The sequence below is a fragment of the Rhinichthys klamathensis genome, unplaced genomic scaffold, assembly GCF_029890125.1.
Source record: "Rhinichthys klamathensis goyatoka isolate OS25496 unplaced genomic scaffold, OSU_Roscu_1.1 h1tg000234l_1, whole genome shotgun sequence".
In the NCBI taxonomy this organism is placed as follows: Eukaryota; Metazoa; Chordata; class Actinopteri; order Cypriniformes; family Leuciscidae; genus Rhinichthys; species Rhinichthys klamathensis.
The window spans coordinates 556,299-579,158 of NW_026606757.1; the positions used below are offsets into that span (position 1 = coordinate 556,299).

The 22,860-nt window shown below is 37.7% G+C and overlaps 1 protein-coding gene across 1 annotated transcript in view; it reads right to left on the reverse strand.

Annotated features, from left to right (window-relative positions):
• Positions 1-17,394, reverse strand: part of mast4 (microtubule associated serine/threonine kinase family member 4) — a 160,972-nt gene extending 143,578 nt beyond the window's left edge. Inside the window, exon 1 of the mRNA XM_056265469.1 lies at positions 16,934-17,394. Within this exon, the coding sequence (XP_056121444.1) occupies positions 16,934-17,203 (270 nt within the window). The 5' untranslated portion in view covers positions 17,204-17,394. The remainder of the gene's footprint in view (positions 1-16,933) is intronic.
• Positions 17,395-22,860: the final 5,466 nt, after the last annotated feature.

Here is a 22,860-nt window from a genome sequence, read left to right on the forward strand (position 1 = left end):
AATAATAATAATTATATATATATATGGGTACAAAAACAAAAAGTACCCTTATAATAGCACCAATCAAACACTTTGTCAGCTTTACAGCTATTACATAATCAGCAGCTTAAAATTCAACACCATTTCAGTTTTCAAATAACATTTTGTTTTCAAAAGTTTATATTCTAGAACAAACGCATACTGTATAAAACCTATAAGCACAATTGTGAATATGCTAAATTATTGTTTGAGTAATAGGAGTTTATTTTGACTTAGCCATAAAGTAGACTAAATGCAAAATCTGCAACATTGACAACCTAAAGCAAAAGTAATTAGTCAATAATATTAATACATTAACGGTCAATATTCAAAGCTATATGATTATGGGGGGGGGTCTCTGTTCAGTTCTCTTAAAGTTAATGTTTGAGGATTTCTTACCCTACACCCATCAGAAGATGCCCACGCTGGTGACGTGAAATTCCTTCTCAATGCCATTGTTGTTCCATTAAAAGGTTCCCCCAAAAGCCAATGCTATCTCTCTCATTTCAACAGTCGACCAAGCGAAACCAATAAATCAACAGCAAACAGACAGGCATGCTGAGGATGACATCACCCGTAATGGACACAGGAGAAACCCTAAACAGATTAAGGGCAAATCCTCTTAGCAAGTAAGCCATTCACCAACACTCTACATCCTCTTTACAGGTCCGAGAAACCCTGTTAAAATAAATGGATGGTTATTTATAACCCCGGAAATGGACTTTCACTTGTTGAATCCTATCGAGAGCTCCTCAACAGATAATTCAGACTGATTAAATGTACTGTCATGAGGTCACTGGTCAAAATATGACTAGAAAAGATTAAAGGTATGAAATTTTGAAACAGAGATTACGACAATAGGTCACAAGATAAAAAAAAAAATACTGTAATTATTTTAGGCTTGCAAATGTAATATAATTTTGAGGATTGCATTATTGCGGAACTGCAAGCGTTTCTGAGACTTTGTTCACACTGTAGTACAACATCTTATATTTGATTCTAAACGTTATGACTATTTTGACAGATATGAAATCAGATCGATTTATTCAGACATTGTAATCAAACTTTTGCTTAAGTAATGATGTAAGCATCAACATAATGCTCTCTCATGCATAATTAAAACTGCTCATTCACAAGTGACTGTTACATACAGTGGTTTGCTATTTGTGGAAAGAGCAAGCAAAAATGAGAGAATTAAAGAGGTGAAATGAATGAATAAATAAATAAAAAAGTCTACTTCTCACACTTTTTTGCATCGTGACATTTTCAGAACAATTAAGCAAATTTTTCCCCAATAAACTGTATCTTTTGTAAGCAACATTTGCTTTATGTAATTGTTGCATTTCAAGTGACAAGACATCTGAGGGGGGAAAAAAAAGAGCTGAGGAGATTCAACATACGAAAGACTCTGCACATTAAACGGTGCAGTAAGCAATTTCTGAGAAATGCTGTTGAGGGCGCACCCCTGCGGCCGCAGAAAAGCGGCACAGCCTGTCCCAGAGATGGAGGAGCCAGCTCTTCGGGAGATGAACGCACCAATCCTTCCCCCAGAAGAGGGCCGGGTTGAGAATCATTTGTTGAGACCTACTGGCAAAGGACACTATAGAGCCGGTCCCTCCAGCCAATATGAAGGCGGGTTTTACAGCCCATACTTCATTGTACCCCAAAAAAGGTGGTGGGTTACGGCAAATCTTAGACCTGCATGTTGAAGCAGAAGCGTATTTTCGGATGAATCCGACCCCAATATTGGTTTGACCTCTGGAACCTCCACGTCCCGTCCAGAGACCAGACGTGGAGGTTCCAGAGGTCAAACCAATATTTTACACTTAAGTGATCTACCCCTGGGAGTGGTAGACACTATCACTTCAGCAAGAGCGCCCTCTATGAGGCACAATTATGATCTGAAGTGGAACCTGTTCATTGAGTGGTGTTCTTCTCACCGAGTGCCGATCGGATCTTTCCTTCCTGCATGAAGTGTTGGAGTGAAGGCTGTCTCCTTCCACCCTGTAAGTGTACGTTGCCGCTATCGCTGCACATCACAATGCAGTAGATGGTAAGTCCGTAGGAAATCACGACCTGATCATCAGGTTACTGAGGGGCGCGAGAAGGTTAAATCCTCCCCGCCCTCACCTTGTACCCCATGGGAACCTCTCCCTGGTCTTGTCAGCATTGCGGAGAGCACTCTTCAAGCCGCTGCAGTCAGTAGAGCCTAAGTTCCTGTCTTTCAAGACAGCGCTCCTGACTGCGGTCACTTCGGTCAAGAGGGTAGGGGGCCTTCAGGCATTTTTGGTCAATGAATCGTTCCTGGAATTGGAGTCCTCCACTCTGAGTGTTGCCTGCTCCTGGGCGTTGGCGCACAGCACCTAGCAAGCAGACATTTTTAGAGCTGAGGGCTGAGCAACACCAAACACATTTGCAAAGTTTTATAATCTGTGTCCTCCCGTGCACTCGTTACAAGTAGCCAGTAATTGTGGCTACTCGGTGTCTCGCTGGTTGGAGTTCCTCCAGCACCCTCGGCAGTCAGACGCGGCGTTTGCGACCGACGCTAGGTCTAGCACTCGTGTGTATGTCCAGTAGGTCAGCTCCTGTGCTAGACTAGGTCCCCATGTGTTGTGATTCCCCTACAGGTGATCCCCATATTCTTCCACGATACGGCTTCCGTCAGCAAACTCGTGTCTTTCCCTTGGCAGAGTATAGTCTCTGCTCAGTATTGACTTCACCCTAGCAAGGCTGGGTCCCCAGAGACCTTACATATGTAGATCTTCCCTAATGGTCAGTCCATTAGGGATGGGAATCTCTAGGCACCTCACGATTCGATTTGATTAAAATTCAGAGGGCTGCGATGCGATGATAAAACGATTATCGACGCATCTTTTTTTCTATACAGATTTTCTTTTTTCTCACTGTGTGACTACTTGGTACTTTTAAAACAAAGTATTTTTAATGATCCATAATGAATTTACTTCCAATATATTTTATTAATGAAACAAATGGAAGTGATTTGACAATAAATGCTGCGATAGAGTTTGTAATACGCTACCTTATCCAACCTTATCCGAGTTGGGTGAAAGCTTTTAAGGTTGTCCAGGTTTCTACGTCAGCGCTGTCGGATCTGACGTGTGGTTTATAACAGAATTCTCCACCGAATTTGAATGCTTCCAATTAGATCTCGCTGTGATATTATTAATTCTGTGGTGAATTCAAACACTTTCTCACTGGATCTCCCAATGCGGTGTAATAACAGTGTCGCGTGATTGAGATCGGCCCACAAGTAAAACTGCGCTAAATAGTTTGCGCAGCTCAAACGAAAAGCGGAGTTTCATTTCACTTTCGTTTTGCTGCACGCCACAGAATGTCCAGGCGCCTTTTGCGTTCAGTCAACATTACGTTATCAATTGACATTTAGAAAATCGATTTTTGATCCGCATCCCGATGCATCTAAGAATCGTTTTTTTCCCCCCACCCCTACAGTCCAAATGTGTTATCTCCACGTTACCTCCCTACGGGCAGGATGTGGTCTCCTTAGAGTCCCTTTCTGTTTAGAATAGGCTAGGGTTGGGCCGATAGACGATGCCATTATCCATCACTGATGGCTGACAGACATCACAATGTTGCGCCCGCCCACAAAAAAAAAACACATCTTAAGACTTCCACACGCAAGTTTAAAATATTCTAGCTGAGTGAGTTTTTTTAAGGCAACCATTATTTTAGAACGTTTCCCCGTATTGTTTCCATGGCGACGCGTCATGCTTGTCACTTGACTCACCGCAGCCAAAATAGCGCTGTATGAAAGATGTATCGCTTTTATTTTGTTTTTCCTTTATTCAAAATATTCACAAACTTGCTTACCATGTCATCTTATTTTGTGTATTGTTGTGCAAGTACTTATGTGTATTTAAATGTCTGAAACCTAAGATAAACATTATGTGGTTGAAAACACTGAATAGTTGTACACACAAGAACAAATACTCAGCTATACACACACACAAATACCCCAAACACATTATTAAAATTTCTAAGTAAAATGTTTACACAACTGATTCGTCATATCACACTTTTAAAGATCGTCTAAAGAAGTGGCTTAAGTAGAACATTGTCTTTTTGAATGTGGTAAACTATTCCAATATTTGCTCCCTATTACAGATAATACTTTCTGGCCAAAAAATGTCCGCCTATCGCCTCCACTTCGCAATCCCCTTTAATGATAGACTTGGTATCAATACCACAATCTGTCCTCTGTTTTATAATTTAATTTAACGGAGGTGGGGAAAGCCCATGCCAGACCTTATAAATAAAACGGGCATATTTAAAATGTGTAACATTTTCAAAACAGAATTAATTGTTTGTTTGTTTTTTCTTAGAATGTTACAGTGATTAAATGAGAGGGGTAATGAAACACTTATCGCCTTCTTATACAGTGATTCTATTAACTTTTGAGTTGTCACCTATGAATGACTTAGGGGTCCGAAAATCAGTCTGTATCTGGTGTGACCACAATTTGCCTCACGCAGTGCAACAGATCTCCTTCACTGATGCCTCGTTTCCACCAAAAAAGAACTGGTTCGGAACTGGTGCTGGTTCAAAGTTGGTTCAACTTGCGAACCTTCTCAGAACCTGTTTGTTTTTCCACTGACTTGAGAGCCCAGCGAACGATGTCGTTACATCACTGTGTACGTCACCATACGTCTTAGCATGATGTGGTAAAAGAACGGTTCTAGTCCAGCAAAGAGTTGGTGCCTCTTTGGAACCAATTTTCCTGGCCGAGAACCGGTTCTTTGGCTGTCGAAACACAAAGAACTGGTTCGCGAGTAGGCACCGGCTCCGAACCGGCTCTCAAAATGCTTTGGTGGAAAAGGGGTAATAGAGTTGATCAGGTTGTTGATTGTGGCCTGTGGAATGTTGGTTCACTCCTCTTCAATGGCTGTGCGAAATTGCTGGATATTGGCAGGAACTGGAAGATCCTTCCTTGCAACTTGAGGCTGTGCATTATCATACTGCAACATGAGGTGATGGCCGTGGATCAATGGCACAACAATGGGCCTCAGGATCTCGTCACGGTATCTCTGTGCAATCCAATTGCGATCAATAAAATGCACCTGTGTTTGTTGTCCATAACCTCACCGCCACCATGGGCCACTCGATTCACAACATTGACATCAGCAAACCGCTCACCCACACGACGCCATACACGCAGTCTGCCATCTGCCCTGTACAGTGAAAACCGGGATTCATCCGTGAAGAGAACACCTCTCCAAAGTGCCAGACGCCATCGAATGTGAGCATTTGCCCACTCAAGTCGGTTACGACGATGAACTGCAGTCAGGTCGAGACCATGATGAGGACGACGAACATGCAGATGAGCTTCCCTGAGACGGTTTCTGACAGTTTGTGCAGAAATTCTTTGGTTATGCAAACCGATTGTTGCAGCAGCTGTCCGGGTGGCTGGTCTCAGACGATCTTGGAGGTGAAGATGCTGGATGTGGAGGTCCTGGGCTGGTGTGGTTACACGTGGTCTGCGGTTGTGTGGCCGGTTGGATGTACAGCCAAATTCTCTGAAACGCCTTTGGAGACGGCTTATGGTAGAGAAATGAACATTCAATTCACGGGCAACAGCTCTGGTGGACATTCCTGCAGTCAGCATGCCAATTGCACACTCCCTCAAAACTTCTGTGGCATTGTGCTGTGTGATAAAACTGCACATTTTAGAGTGGCCTTTTATTGTGGCATCTTGATATGCCACACCTGTGATGAATTATCTCGGCAAAGGAGAAGTGCTCACTAACACAGATTTAGACAGATTTGTGAACAATATTTGAGAGAAATAGGCCTTTTGTGTGCATAGAAAAAGTCTTAGATCTTTGAGTTCAGCTCAGGAAAAATGGGGGCAAAAACAAAAGTGTTGCGTTTATAGTTTTGTTCAGTGTACTTAAAATTATTTAAATAAAATTGTACGAAATTAGACAACTTTTTAAGTGATTAAAATTAGATTAGAATACAAAGTAACCCCAAGATACGTAAATTTCAAGCTCCTCCCCTCTAAGGAATACATTTGAAGGTGTCATCTCTACTAACTGTTTTGCAAACATCATAGACACAGTATTAATTTGTGTTCAATAATAAACCTGTTCTGTTAAGCAAATCCGGAATATTGGTCATAGCAGAGGTCAAAGTAATCAAAGCTTTTTCAAAATTCTTAGCATGGGTAAAAATTACTACATCTACATACATCTGAACATTTACATCTTTACATAATCCAAGTAGATCATTAATATAAAGCGAAAATAAAATTGGTCCCAAAATAGAACCTTTGGAACCGCCTTGGGGCAAGCAAGGTAAGAAGATGTTGTACCATCAATACACAGAAATTGTTTCCTACTTGAAAGATATGATTTTAAGTATTGCCTCCTCTTTAAAAATTAAAATGTGTTAGTTCAGATAAAAGCACCGGATGGTCAACAGTATCAAAGGCCTTCTTTAGATCTAAAAAGACAGCACCAACATGCACTCTTATCTAATAAGCATTTGACTCTCTCAAACAAACAATTTGTTGATTCTGTTGAATAATTGCTGTGAAAACCAAATTGCATTGGATGCAAAGAAGTAAAACCCTTATTAAGATGATTAGTCAAAAGCTTAGCTACCCATTTTTCTGCCACCTTAGATATAATCGGAAGGATGCTAATTGGCCTATAATTTTTAAAATTTGATTTATCTCCAGATTTATAAAATGGGATAACTGTAGCCATCTTCCAAGCAGATGGAACAACTGCTTGCCTAAAGGACAAATTTACCGTGTGTGTTATTGGGCGTACTAAAGAATCTTTATTTGATTTTTAAAAATTTGTATCAAGCCCATAGGGTACTTTGTTAGTGATGGGTCATTGATGAACGATCCGTTCATTGTGCCTGTCACGTGACAAATGAACGAAAGACTCGGAAGGTAAAGTAATTATTTATGTTGGCTGTATTATGATTTCTTAATCCAGAATATGATCAAGATTGCGTAGGTGGATGTGTTTGGGGAATTTGGCTGTTAAAAGTAAAAAAATTAAAGCCATTTAAAGGGTAATTCCAGCGCTATGGATGTGACATTTGAACTCATAATGACAGGTGAAATGTCTCAGAAAAAAAAAACTTCGTACAATATTTAAATTGGAAATGCATATTCTCAGAGCACCCAATCTGGGGAATTGACAGGCAAAATATGTTTTTCTAAAATATATTTAAGCACCCCCAAAAAAGGAAAATATGCATGCGTTATGGATGTGACGGGAAATGACAGAGTTTTTGGTATACTGTTCGATTTCCTTTAAAGTCTGTGAACTTTTAAATCCAATGTATAAATATTGCTATCCACATGATGAAGGGGTCTTAGCTGAACATAAAAATATCAATGTTTAAAATATATATATTTTTATGAAGTGTATTATGAGGAAAAACCAACGTTATGGATGTGACGCGTCTGAAATACATAGAATCTGTTTGGAAAATCAACAATCAAACCATCATGGCACTTTTGTTGACGCATAATGGCTGTATTTTCACATTAAGAAGACTGTCTGAAATGATTCTGTTCAGTTATGAGACGCGCTCAAGTTTACGTGTTGCAAGTGATCGCACCTCCATGCTATATTTGCTTATTTATTAAATCCAGGCAATTGGTTGATGAAACTTTGATTTAAAATTAAGTTACAATTTATACAAAACGAAATTCACTTTAAATAAAGTCTTTCTACAAAACAAAACTTGAAATGAAGTGGCCAAAATCATTTCTGTCTTGAAACAGATCACAATAGTCTGAATTTAATATGAAGCCTCCGTAACGGTCACGTCCGTAACGCATCATTATGGTTGTTCAGAGCAAAGTAGTGAGATGAATTGTCTATCCTAATAAACATAAACATAATTTAGCTTTGTAAATAAAGTTTCAAGTTATTTGCATTTATAATTGTCATATTAAATAAACTAAACCTTTAAAACGTTATGGACGTGACAGTGCACTGAAGCGTCAAGACCTCTTTATTATAGCCCTTATAAATTCAACAGGCAGTGCTGTTATGACCAAATTAGTATATTTATTTCTCAGGCATGCCTCCATCTTTCTGCAAAATGCTTACTGTTAAAATAAAGTTTAAAAAGGGGGGTCTTTGATACCTTTTTTTGAAAGCATGAAATATGGCTGGTTGAAAATGTAATTTAAGCATTGTTGCTCACCTCATATCTGGTGGATAAACAAGGCAATTTTCTTAAAATTTTTGTTAAAGCACATTAATACAGTATATTACAGACCTAAATGGATAACTTAAAAAGGGTTTTGTTCTTTTGGTTAAAACTTTATTTTTTCATGGCAAAGATGACCTTTGCATGGAATTGACCTAAAGCTGCAGTCCGCAGTTTTTCCTCTTTGTCGCCATCTCTGTTCGAAATTTGCAATTGCAGTTATTCGCGGAATTATAAACTTTACGTGAGTTGTGTCTCGACACGGCACAGCGCGGATGAATCTAATGTTTGAGGAGAGTGTGCGGCTGTCAGTCGCCGCGCCGGTGTGGAAAATGTCACCGGAAAATGTCATCTGAACAAGTAAGTAACATCCACTTTTGTTCTGGTTCTGACCAACTAAGGGAAAAAAATCATTGCAGACTGCAGTAAATCACGCTGATTAAATGTAACAATCGCTTATCATATCACGTAAAACTTGTTCTCAAATTATTAATGTTCAACATCATCATTGTGTGACTACATTTAATGCCCTTCCAATATTTATCCTTGTTTTCGCATGGGCCCGGTTGCAGTCTCTTTTTTTCTGTAGCCACTCCGAAGTCCAAATGAAGTCTTTTGCATTTTACAATGGGTGAATCTCCAGTTGTCACTGGTGATTGTCTGAACCTTTCTGGATCCGCCATCAAATTGATAAGTTTAATTATAATAAGTGCTGAGAGAAAAGGCTATAAATCTCCACCTCCAACATCCTCACATGCAATATAGCCTACTAGCCGAGAATCCGCCTTTATGTGTACAGATGTGACGTAATGACGCAAAGACATGCTCGAATTTCCCGCGGAAATCCACCAGTACCACTGGAATTAAAAACATTATTACAAGCTTACCGTTTTGAATCGAGCTAAGGCAAGCAGATAGTTTTGAACACTGGCTGCTTATGTATTTGCTCCAAAATTTATTTGGGATAATTTTTAACCCAAAAAAGCTACGGACTGCAGCTTTAAATGAACGAAATGACTCGAATAAAGATTCATTCATTTTGATGAACGAGAGAGTCAGTAAAATGATCCGAACTTCCCATCACTAGTCCTTTGCTTAAGAGCTTTTTAATGCATCAATAATATTATCAATTTCTAATTCAGTTATTTAATCTATTTGAAAAATAGGTTGATCAAAATGAATAGGTCTATAAGTAATGTCTTTTATGGTAAAAAGCTGGGTTAATTCATCAACTGAATTTATAAAATGTGTATTCAAATTAGTAGCTATAGTTAAAGAATCCTTTATATTGTTAAAGCAACACTATGTAGTTTTTCAACCTTCATAATATATTTCCAAAACCCTTGTGATGGTACATCGACTTACAATAGGTTGAATGACACGTCTGCCATAGCCTGACGGGGTCTGTATCGCTTTTACTGGCACTACGTAACTTCGGGGTTCGGGTAGTAACCTGAGCACAAAAAGAACTACAAAATTTGACTGCTTTACGGCATACCTCACTTCGCCTACCACCCCCCACTTTCTCAAATTCGGACGTGAGAGCCCAACTATCGTTTGTTTGCCGGATGTTGTTGTCATGATTCATCATCATCATCATCATGGCCAAAGCAGCAACTAAACCAAAGGCGGCGAAGGTTTTGTCGGAGGAGACTAGAAAGAGAAAAAGGGAGAGTGATAGAATCAAAGGCCGGACGAGGATCAATATTGGTCCAGCATTCGCTCGCTGGTGTGAGCTAAAAGAGCAAGAGGGGTGCCTGACCGAATCGATTTTTCAAATTTGCAGTTTCATCAATGGTAGCTTGATATTATAATATTGCCGATATATGGCTATTACCTACCACACAAACATTGAATTGAATTAGCACATGCATTCTGTAAAATATTCGCCAATAGGTTACAATAATGACGCTGGCTTGTAAACATGAGCTACGCGATCTTTTGGCGTTTGAAAAAAATAAAACCCATGAAATTATATTCATATGACATGCTGAAATATATGCCACTGTACCTGGGATGAAGACATTTCACACGCAACGCAGGCACTCTGCCCAAGACGTGAGAACTCCTTCTGCAGAGTTCGGGGGTATCGGCTTGTAAACAAATGCACGTGTAACCATGACAGATTTTACGACAGTAGTAGAAGACAATACTGTTTCCCAACTGTAGGGGGACCCCAAGAGCATTTTAAGTTCAAGACTTGTATCCATGTTCTTTTGTTTTCCAGCTAATTTATTAATAGTTTGCCAGATTTTTCTCCCATTCCCTTTTGACCCCTCAATAATGTTCATAAAAAAACTGGCTTTGGCCTTTCGTAAAGTCTGTATTACTTTATTCCTCATAGAAGTATATTTATATCGATCAGTCAGACCAGTATTCAACGATTCTGCAGAAGGCTGCTTTCAATTTCAAATACTCACGCGCGCTTTGTGAAGAGCACTTTCTCATGCGGCTGTGTGCGACCCCATAGTTAAATGTACTTTCATCTCAAAATGGTGTATTAGGTGAAATTAATGTGTAAACAGTTAGTTATGTCTTAAGGGATTAAACAGACAGGACAAAACGTCTTATATTCAAAAGAGATCTGTGCATTAGTGTGAATGCAGCTCATTAGATCTCCCGCTGTCTATGATGTTACCAGTAATAATCAAACAACAGTAAAGCTGAGAAAGAGAAAAATCCCTCACAGCTCTTGAATAGAAAACGTTCAGATAGCCTACTCTTAAATACTGAAAGCACTTTGTTTATTGCTTGTAAAAAAAAAAAAAAAAACTAGCTTTTATGTTTTGAAGCTATATTATTTTAAAAAGTACTAATTACATATGTAATTAAATAGAAATATATTTTAAGTTTTATTAATAAAATAAATTAATAAAAAAAGAAAGATCAAGAATCGTTTTGGAATCGGATTATGAGGTGCCTAAAGATTACCACCCCTACAATACAATGATTTATTGATTGTCTTTGTTGAATAATACAAAAGATAAAGAGCTTAAAAATAATCGAATATTAAATCACAATATTGTCCATTGGCTCGTTTTGTTACAATCAAAGGTTATTGGGGTCTCAGACGAGATCTTTTCTTGTGGTCGTTTTTCACAGAACCATAGATATAACTCTTGTATACTATGTTTATTTTTCCTTGTTGTTAGTCATCCTCTTTGCTTTATTTTTCATGAAGCATTAGTTTGCTTCGCTTCAGCTGTGATAAAGAGACATCCACTCTTGAATTGCATGCTCTTGCAATTTGTGGGCGGAGCAATGAAATGCAATGAAGCATGCATGTTTGTTTGGGTTTATTTCAAATATCAACAGCATTTCTCAGAAATCACTTACTGCACCTTTAAGACTGGAAAGGAGAAAGTTTTTAACATTCAGAGCCACTTGCACTGTACATTTTTTATTTTAGTAAACTAAACTTAATTTACTTCATTTCCAATGTATTTAAATTGGAAGAAGAAAAAAAAGAAGGTATAGAGAGGAATTAAAACAGAAAAAGAAACCAAATATAATGAGTTGAAGTTTTTTTGACATTGTGGCTAAAACAAGTTATACCCTGGCCACTACACCACAACCAGTCCCAGAAAGATATCCGCCACACCTTTAAGCATCAAAGAAAATTAATGTTCAGGGGCATATACCATGAAGCCGGTTTAGGTGGCTAGCCCCAATATGTTTCAGTTTAGTTTAGCCAACCCTGGGTTTTAGGCACCATGAAAGTGGTTTGGCTTTTAGCCGTGTTCACCGCCATAGTAACTTACGCTCCACGACTAACCTGGTCCAGGGCAGGTTATGTTCCAGGTAAGAGGTTGCAAACCGAACATGGACCAATCAGCTGTGAGCAAACATGTCTGATGCAATAAAGTCACTCCACCTGTTTTTACTCCAAATTAAAGATCACTACACAGCAAATGATTTTTAAAGACAAAATCGTCCGGCTTATAGTAATGCTTATTTAGAATAATAATTATGTATGATTTAGATATTATTTATGTAATTATTGTACCCTTAATCGATCACACATGTACAATTTAAGTTTATCAATTATTATTACGGACAGTTTAATTGAAAAATATATAAAGGTAATAATGTTAAATGTTACATTTTCTCTACCTTTATCAAATGTATAAACTAACTTTTACTTGCACTGAAATAGCAAGATTTTGTATTTTAGTTGTCCTCTTTCATAGACAGCTATTTTCTTCTTGCTGTGTAAATTTATTTAAATGCTTTATATTTTTCAAACTCGTAATATTCTGTAGTGAATCACGCTGCTTCTCTCGCGAGAAATTAATCTCAGTTTCACTCTTTCTCAGCATGTGATTGGTTGTTCGCTACTGATGTCACACTTAAAATCAGGATCAAAGCCTGAGTTGACAGAGAAAGTTGATGATCAGCATCATGGTACCAAAAAAGCCTGGTTGGATTGGTTTGGTTTTGTCAACTCAAAACTAATCCTGTAACCCTGAGTTTGTTCAACTACCATCATGGTACAGGCCCCAGGACAGTGTCGCAGTGTTGCGGTCTTTGCATTCACAGCCTTTACTTTTCTGGGGCAGTATTCATGAGGGAAGGGTGAAAAGGGAAAGAGGCTATTAAAAAGACCTGAAATGAGGTTGATAAGTGAAAAAGTTTGGGTCGAACTACTGTAAGTGCGCAAGACAGCTTTGCTATACCCACATGGCTGAGACAGACCACCACCACAACTATTCAATATGGTTCACGATAGTAAAAATTACAAATAATGAACTGTCAAATTTGAGAAGTAGGTAATTTTGTGCAGTGAGTGATGTTCTTTGAAGAACAGTAAAGAAATTATTTCTCATACTAAAAGTGGTGTTATTCAATATAAATTATACATTTATAAAATGTGTTTATTCTGTGAACCCAGATGCATACTGTCAAATCAGTGACAATAAAAATAAAATTGAAGACCCAAATCTTTTAGGTGTTTTACATGAAATGAGATGCCTAGATTCAACCATACATTTGGTTTTAAGACATCTACATACAGTGAGGAAAATAAGTATTTGAACACCCTGCTATTTTGCAAGTTATCCCACTTAGAAAGCATGGAGGGGTCTGAAATTGTCATCGTAGGTGCATGTCCAATGTGGTTTTTGCCGGGGTTTTTGCCTTGCGACGTCAGAGTGGGCGCCGTTATCCGCTGTGTTTGACGTCAGATTTGCGCTTCTGATTGGCCAACGTGGCTTTACGGTTAAGGGTTATATCGCCGCCTGCTGGCGTGGCATGCTCTTGACCGCGCTTGATAGCGTGTTTTTGCGTTTTCATGTAGACGGAGACCGAGCATGTGTGGACGGGATTTTTTTTTTAAACGCTGTAGTAAAAACTCCGGTTATAAAAATACCCGTGTCCGTGTGGACAAGGCCTTAGTCTGCCTTTAAAATGTCCACCTCCACTCCATTTATTATCCTAAATTAGATGCACCAGTTTGAGGTCGTTAGCTGCATAAAGACACCTGTCCAGTAAGAATCTAACTACTAACATGGCCAAGACCAAAGAGCTGTCCAAAGACACTAGAGACAAAATTGTACACCTCCACAAGGCTGGAAAAGGCTACGGGGAAATTGCCAAGCAGCTTGGTGAAAAAAGGTCCACTGTTGGAGCAATCATTAGAAAATGGAAGAAAACATGACTGTCAATTCCCTCTGACTGGGGCTCCATGCAAGATCTCACCTCGTGGGGTCTCAATGATCCTAAGAAAGGTGAGAAATCAGCCCAGAACTACACAGGAGGAGCTGGTCAATGACCTGAAAAGAGCTGGGACCACCGTTTCCAAGGTTACTGTTGGTAATACACTAAGACGTCATGGTTTGAAATCATGCATGGCACGGAAGGTTCCCCTGCTTAAACCAGCACATGTCAAGTCCCGTCTTAAGTTTGCCAATGACCATTTGGATGATCCAGAGGAGTCATGGGAGAAACTCATGTGGTCAGATGAGACCAAAATAGCACTTTTTGGTCATAATTCCACTCGCCGTGTTTGGAGGAAGAACAATGATGAGTACCATCCCAAGAACACCATCCCTACTGTGAAGCATGGGGGTGGTAGCATCATGCTTTGGGGGTGTTTTTCTGCACATGGGACAGGGCGACTGCACTGTATTAAGGAGAGGATGATCGGGGCCATGTATTGCAAGATTATGGGGAACAACCTCCTTCCCTCAGTTAGAGCATTGAAGATGGGTCGAGGCTGGGTCTTCCAACATGACAATGACCCGAAGCACACAGCCAGGATAACCAAGGAGTGGCTCTGTAAGAAGCATATCAAGGTTCTGGCGTGGCCTAGCCAGTCGCCAGACCTAAACCCAATAGAGAATCTTTGGAGGGAGCTCAAACCCCGTGTTTCTCACCGACAGCCCAGAAACCTGACTGATCTAGAGAAGATCTGTGTGGAGGAGTGGGCCAAAATCCCTCCTGCAGTGTGTGCAAACCTGGTGAAAAACTACAGGAAACGTTTGACCTCTGTAATTGCAAACAAAGGCTACTGTACCAAATATTAACATTGATTTTCTCAGGTGTTCAAATACTTTTTTGCAGCTGTATCATACAAATAAATAGTTAAATCATACATTGTGATTTCTGGATTTTTTTTTTTTTTAGATTATGTCTCTCACAGTGGACATGCACCTACGATGACAATTTCAGACCCCTCCATGATTCCCAAGTGGGAGAACTTGCAAAATAGCAGGGTGTTCAAATACTTATTTTCCTCACTGTATATGCATACAAAATCTGCTGATTGTGCATGAACATACTTTTAGGATGAAATGCAGTTTTTTTTTTTTTTTTTTGAGAACCCAGAACATGCTGAAATTTTGCAACATTCCCCCTTTAGACATGCAGCAAGACTACATGCATGGTAAAACATGTGACTGGAGCATGCAACATTCTTACAAAGAATGTTGTTAAATATTGTGATGGTATATATATAGTACCGAATGATTACTATATTAATGCATTTTAAAATGTTAATACTTCAAAGAAGTCCATAATGTCCATGTCTACAGCACAAAGTACGTTATTGATAGTATCAGATGATAATGACAGTTTATTTTTAATGAACGTATTTGTTTTTTCCTCCTTTACAACAACATGGTCAATAACCCAGATATTTACATGTCCTAAATTCTGGTGGCTAAAACATCATAGTACATGTAGCTAGATCAAACCCTTTAATGATTGTTCATATGAAGGGTTTACAAATATGCAGTAGTTGGAATTCCTTTATGTAAACAAATAGGAGTGGGGGAATGCAAGTCACACTGTTTCTCAGAAGTCTGTCTTCTGCACGGCATACATTTACGTCGCTTAATCGCACTGAGTGTAAAAGGCCCTTAACACTGTGGAAAAAGGGTAGATCTTTCTCTCCAACCACTCGTTCCCACCCACTTGACCTGGCTGCAAGCAAGCATTAGATGACATGGCTCTGAGAGTGACAAGAATCTCAGGTATCTGATTGGTGTAACAAAGCCATCTAATCCTCAAGCAAGGCAATAAGACGTCACATCCAGTGAAAAGGGTCTGACATCATGCTGGATAAACCAGTCAGAAAAAGGTTTGACAATGACTAACCTACTTTTCAAGTTATACTATCCCTCCCTCTTTGATTTTAAAAACCTCTTGTATGAAACAAGCAAAAGGACCATCTGTTTTTATGAACCAAGCACAACATATACAGCTGAATGAAACTGAAACAAGATAAAACTGCATGCGAGAAAGTTTGTGTAAACAAGCACCTACAAATTACAGCTGAATGATTGAAACTCCATCTAAGAGTCTGCAAGTATTGAGACGTAGGCCTACAATATAGTATGTTTATAGTAATATACTTCTAGACTTATAACTTAATGAAATTCACAACTCATTTAATTTCCATAATGTGGCGTATTTCTGAAAGAAAGAAAGAAAGAAAGAAAGAAAGAAAGAAAGAAAGAAAGAAAGAAAGAAAGAAAGAAAGAAAGAAAGAAAGAATTTATCAAACAATCTTTTTATGTTTTTATATCATGTTTACATTGGTTTGGCAAAAATTAATTTAAATTGTCTTTTTGCATTGTAACATTATTGCATTATTATTATTTGCATAATGTTATTAATTATTTTGATGAAGCAAACAAGTATATTCATATTTGTAAATTATTATTTGATTAAATAAACAATTGTTTGGGGGCCTATTAATGAACAAACTGAATTGTTGATCACAACAACAACAACAAAAGTTGTCACATTGTTGTGGGGTCTGTATTTTATTGTAATGTAACTTTGCAAATTTGTGCATATTAAAAACGTTTTTGTCAGCCACGCATGAATAAAGCAACTTTATCTTTGTAAATGGTTAAACGTGTAGAAGAAGAAAAACATGGCAATGTAATATGCAAATATACGAGACTAATCTCAGTATGTGACAAGCGCAATTCAGTATGCATGTTCTCACGAAAGAGGGGAAATCTATTACACCTGTAGTATCTCCTAAACAGACTCCAAAACTAACTTAAACCCACAAAACGGGAAATATTTTTCACCGTGTCAACAGCAGCACTGCGGAGGGTTCACTTTTCACTCAAACAAACAAACAAACACACCTGCAGTCGCGCGCTTACATCGGTGATCCAACATACACAGACTGAATGTCTCATGAGTGTTTAGTAGTGCTATTATAATCAAGGTACTTTACCATTTCGTCCTCGTCACTGTCCCGTTCATTTTCTCCTTCATCTTGGTCATCCCCATTTCTTGCTTTTATCTCGTCGCAGCATTCAGCGAAATCATTTCCCTTCACTTTTTCGTCAAGACCTACAAAATCTGAGGAGTGACATTGAAATTCCTCAAATTGTAATTCGGGCTCATACGTCTCGGCTCGCGCCTCGCCTTCTGACAGCGTGTCGGACCCTGATGAATCGTCTCCACCACCGTCTCCAAATGTTTCTGACTGCTCACTCTCCATTTCCCTAAAACATCTCGGTAATTGTCTTAAACTAATGACATGCTGAAGGACAACTCATCTGAGCTCCAGCTAAGCGCCCGAGAGAACTTCCCTCACTGTGCTGCTGTAATTTGAACGAACATTAGTGTTACTCAGCCATTGAAAGTGAAGTTTGTAGTGCAGCACTGGAGCGCGTCCTGCTCAACTCATCGCTGCAGTGTCTTTAACTGAAGTCTGCGCTCATTGGCTGACCAAACCCCGCCCATCAGCCAATGAGAAAAGAGCGCGCTGGTCAAATCCTTTTAAATCAATGGCGAACTGACCCTTGAGCTCTCAAAAAAAGATTTGTCCAAAGAGCACGGACAGGTGTAGGGCTGCCAATTACAGCAGGAATATAAACGGGACAGTATCGTTTTATTAAAGTAAGGGGCACTGGCCATTTTTATACCACACATGCCATGCATTTGAGATTTAAGTAAGAGTTCCGAGCAGCACAAGAATGACCAAGCGAAGTCTTATTTACAAGTAGGCCTAAATAAGTAAATAAATAAAATAAAACGATAATAGGCTACAATAGTTGCCGAGTAATCACGTTGGAAGAGGCGTGTTAACTTGAAACATTGCGGAAAGGTGAGAACAGTAAAAGATTATATTAAGTTTGTTTTAATTTGTCATTTCAAAAGTGTGATGTAGTAGCCGAGAACACTGGTAAAGTTAATCTCTCACCTTTCATGGTTTGCTAAAAACAAAATTTTAGTTTTTTTACGATATTATAACGATAGAAACGAATTATTTACATGAGTTTAAAGATGTATAGCTGTGATTTGGCTTTATTGTGCACCATGAATTTGAATTGCTTAACATAATATTAAATATTATAATTTTTTCTAAATGTCATAATCATTTGTTAACAAACAAGTATTCTTCAATGAGCTCATTGTTTCTGCATTAAATTATTACATTGTTTAAATTAATACCTTTTTTGCTTACTGTGATTTTGTTATGTAGGCCTACATACATAACTTAGCCAGTTACCTCTGATAACAGATCAAAATTGTAATGTGGACTCATGCATTTTCTGTAAAGCTGCTTTGAAATGATGTGTATTGTGAAAAGCGCTATACAAATAAATGTGAATTGAATTGAATTATTAAACCAAGTAGCATTTATTTTAAAGAAAGATCTCAGTCACTCTTGTCAAGAAAAACATTTCAATGGAAGATTTTTTAGGTTTCAAAGCCTATACATTGTTTAAAATTATGACAAAAGTGTTTTCTGGTTCACAAACAAATGTGTATCATGTTTAGTTTATATGATGAACTACAACCTGTGGTTATCTGATAGGACACCTGTGTGAACTTGGGTGGGTTGGGCTAACATCAAATGTCATTTTTATTTATTGGTCAACCTCTTTGTTTTAACAAATATATATCTATAAATATGTTTTTTCTCTTTTTAAACACTGAGTATAGTATACAAGAATGTCAGTTTTGTATAGCTGAATGCTACTGTGTATTACATTAAGCTTTTTAGATAGGCCTACAGATTTCAATAGGTAAAACTTTCCTGGGAAAAGTCAATGTAGTAGCAAAAAGAATGTTTAGAATTGTTTAGAATAGAGTGTGGCAACTTCACTGATAATCAACACATCTTTTTTTGTTTAGCAAGTCATGTGCATTCAGTTATTGTGCAAATTGTAGGCTATACTAACTCTCTTGCACATGTGCCAACACATGTAGTTTACTTTAATTCATATCTGAAAAAAATAAACTTGTTCAGTGATCTGAACTTATTGTTTTGAGAAAAGTGTTTAAGAAAAACTGTAATAAGTACAAATATATCAGTAGGCTACAACATACAAATTTAGAACAGATCCATACACACAACCCTAGCACATCCCAATCCTCCATCCAGTGCCAAAGTATAAATAAACTATGAGTAAAGTTTGATGACAAACTTTGATGTTGGCTTGACAAAGCCTTTTTGTCTGAAAGTTTTAAATAACTTTGAGCTTGTACTTTGAAGATTTCACTCAAATAAGTCAATTAACATGTTCTAGCACATTGCTAACATGTTTTAGCAAGTTGATAGCATGTTTCTGGCATGATTAGCACATTGCTAGCATGTTTTAACATATTGCTAGCATGATTTAACACATCAAGCAAACATAATTAAACAAGAGGGCATAGATAATCGGATGAGGTTTATGTATTCTGTCCTGTTGTTATACCCAGATAACAGAGGAAGTTTCCCCAGTGTTTTACAAACAAATCCTGACTTTTCTTCAACCGAAATATTATTTTTATGGTATGATAAGATTATACTTCCTTAGCCCACATAGAGATGGAAGGAGGCTCAGAATTCTCCTACCTCAATGTACATTTTATGGCTGCTAGAAGAGCTACAAACCTCAGATAAACCTTTGCCTTATCAAGTAATGAAATGTCCCCCCAACAGGATAAGTCTGGGCTCCATGGGCATATTAGTACCTGTTTATCTTCTACATGCTAAGATCATACACAATATTGTGGTCACTGTGCTTTATAAATGGAGTCTTGTGCTCTCAGATTATCATTCTGTGATTATAACTCAGGGGATTATAACTCAAACCACAAGGTAAAATGCCAAACCTCTGTTTTCTCTTCCATTTCTTAAAATCTTCTTTGATTTAAGATCCCCACAGTATTAAGAGAACCAAGTCTCTTTATAAGTTTTAAAAAGCAATGAGAGGTGCTCTGTGATCTCTTAATCAGCAAGTGTTTGGTCTAATATTCATCACTATGGCAGCTGTGCCACACCTGACATAACTAACCAAAACTTATAAATCACAGAAAGACTTATAGATTCACTCTGTAGCTGTCAAACACATGTCAAGAAACATAAACACTCGTATTTAAATATTTGGTAGTCAGGTAGTTATAAAAATTTATTAGCACAAAAATATATATATTATGCACATTAAATTTAAAAGATGCAACTGCAGTGAAATTTTTTGACAAAAGTACAAGTTAGTTAGTACACTTACTTCACAACAGATGGCGCTCATCTATAATAGTTTGATTGTATGACTGGAATGGCTTGTGCTATTCCAAATATGATCTAAAGTCCTTTTTTTATATAAAGATATAACAAAAATTTGGGGAAAACATTGCATGTACACAGTGCAATTAAAATGGTTTTGTTTGTTTGTTTGTATTGGGGTTAGGGTTGGTGGTTTAGGGTTTATTAAAGAATAATTGATTTAATTTATGAGAGAGATTTATCTGAAGCTGAATCTTACAGTGGATTCAGAACGCATTCAGACCCCTTCATTTTCACATTTTGTTGTTGCAGCCTTATGCTAAAATGCTTTTAAAAAATTACGTCAATCTACACTTCATACCCCAAAGTAAAAACTAATTTGTGATAACTTCAAATTTACTGAAAAGAAAAACTGAAATATCACATTGGCATAAATATTGCTATTAGCTCATACACATTCCAATTCTCTTTGACTGGAGTCCACCTGTGGTGGCAATATAAGGTAAAAAAAAAAGCTGAAAATGCATATCAGAGTAAAACTGATGGGGGGGAAATAATTTAATGCATTTTAGCATTAAGCTGTAACAACAAAAATGTGCGGGGAAAAAAAACAAAGTGTCTGAATACTTTCTGAATTTTTCTAACTTTCATTATCATCTCACCATCATTGTGCCGTTCTGAAAATATGTTGATTCAACCTCAACCTTTACCAAAAAAAAAGACCTTATGAAATCAGCCAAACACACATAAGAAAGAGAAAAACAGCCCACACACTCTTATCTAAGACAGGGATCAAGACCATCATCTTCCATTCGTCAGGTGATCAAAGCGATGAGTAGTAAAACTATAGATAAACATACAGGTGGGGGATTTTAAAACTGTGCTGTAGTGTACACCACTCTCAATATATGACCAATTTCCTGTAAATGTCCCTTTGACTGCACTATGTTTTTGTCAAGCAGACGACTAACACAAATGGCTAACTCACATTTTGATGATGTACAGTACCAAGATGTAGGAACAAATTTGGAATATGCAAAGGAAATTTTATATTTCAGTCTTGCTCACATCCATTTCTCAGAATGAGTTGTGCTTTAAGTAAACAAAATGAGAGGATGTTCTTGGTGTCTACAAATTTTATCAAACTTCTTGATCATCGTGTGGTTGGCGTAGTTCGCGCTGTCACATGTTCCATGTGCTGTTAGCATCAAGCTAGGTAAAAACTCTCTTGAAAGCTGTCAGACTTCTACATAAACAACACTGCAGGTTGTTAGATGACTCCAACTATACACAGTGAATCTTACATAAAATAGTGTAGATGTCGCAGACTTGGTTTTGCCTGGATGTCTTTTCTGTGTTGATAACTGAAATGTGTAGATGCTGTTAAGGGTCACAAGGTTTAAGTGTTACACTACAATACACTGTTTCCTACATTGGGCCTCCCAACGTTGAAGTCTCTGAAGTGTGAACATGTCTCTTCCTGTGTGTGTGTGTGTGTGTGTGTGTGTGCACTTAGGAGAAAGAGAGATATTTAACATCTCACAGCTCCCATACCACATGTTCTCTAGTACAGTTTCTAGTAACTGTATAACTGCCAAATACATTATTTAGATAGCGCTGTTTGTTCATCCTGATGTTGTGCTGTTTTACGAACTGGACTTGTTTGTGTGGAAAAAAAAATCTGATATTTATAAGCTTGAATTAGATTAACTTCCCTTATGCAGTTTATTAGTAACATAGACTCCCTTTCAGATATAGAAAAGTAACAATTGGCATATCATTTGGTCAACATTCAGATTTCTTTTAGTAGCCTATATACTGTACTTCAAACTGACAATAGGCCTATGTTTCCTTGAAAGCTCTACAGATGCAAAGAAGTGAACTTACTTCAGTTTGTCTTTGGGTTTCTGAGATCTGTCATGTGAAACCGTTCACTCATTTCTCAAAAGTTTCAAGGGCCTTAGAGTAATCTAGGAAAAGTGCTTGTTCCCTTAAAAAGGCAAGTTCTCACCACACATTTTGAACTTGTTATGCTGCATGTTCACAACTGTGAACATTAAACAACAACTGAATTTTTCCATGAGATAAAAATATCATATTTCAAAGTCAAAAAGATAGTTTATGTGATATAGGCTAAATACCAAAGAATATGTCCCAATTAACTGTTACATATTTGCTACTTATTGGTTATTTAATGGTGGGAACTATAAATTACTTGGGAACTATAAAAGATTTACATGGGGGAAAAAAGTTCATGTTTGGCCTAGATCTGTAATCATGGATCATCTGAATAATTGGTTATCTCTTTTTCACTACATATCAAGCATGTTGGGTTTTCATTTTATGGGGACATTCATATAATGATTTTTATTCTGAACAAACTAAATATGCTATCAGCTAACCCTAAACCTAACAATCACAGAAAACCTTCGGCAGTTCTAGATTTTTATTTTAAAACATGTATGTTTTTTAATTAGATTGATTAGCTGTTTTTTGAGGATTTCTTTGGTTACCATGTCTTCCCATACTGAAAAACTAAAGAGTAGTCTGTACAATTTATTCTTTCAAGTTATACCAGGCAATACTTTTATCATAAAAATGCTGTAAAACATATTTTAGGGTTGACAAACCCACAGTTTAGTGAAAAAATGTGTTCT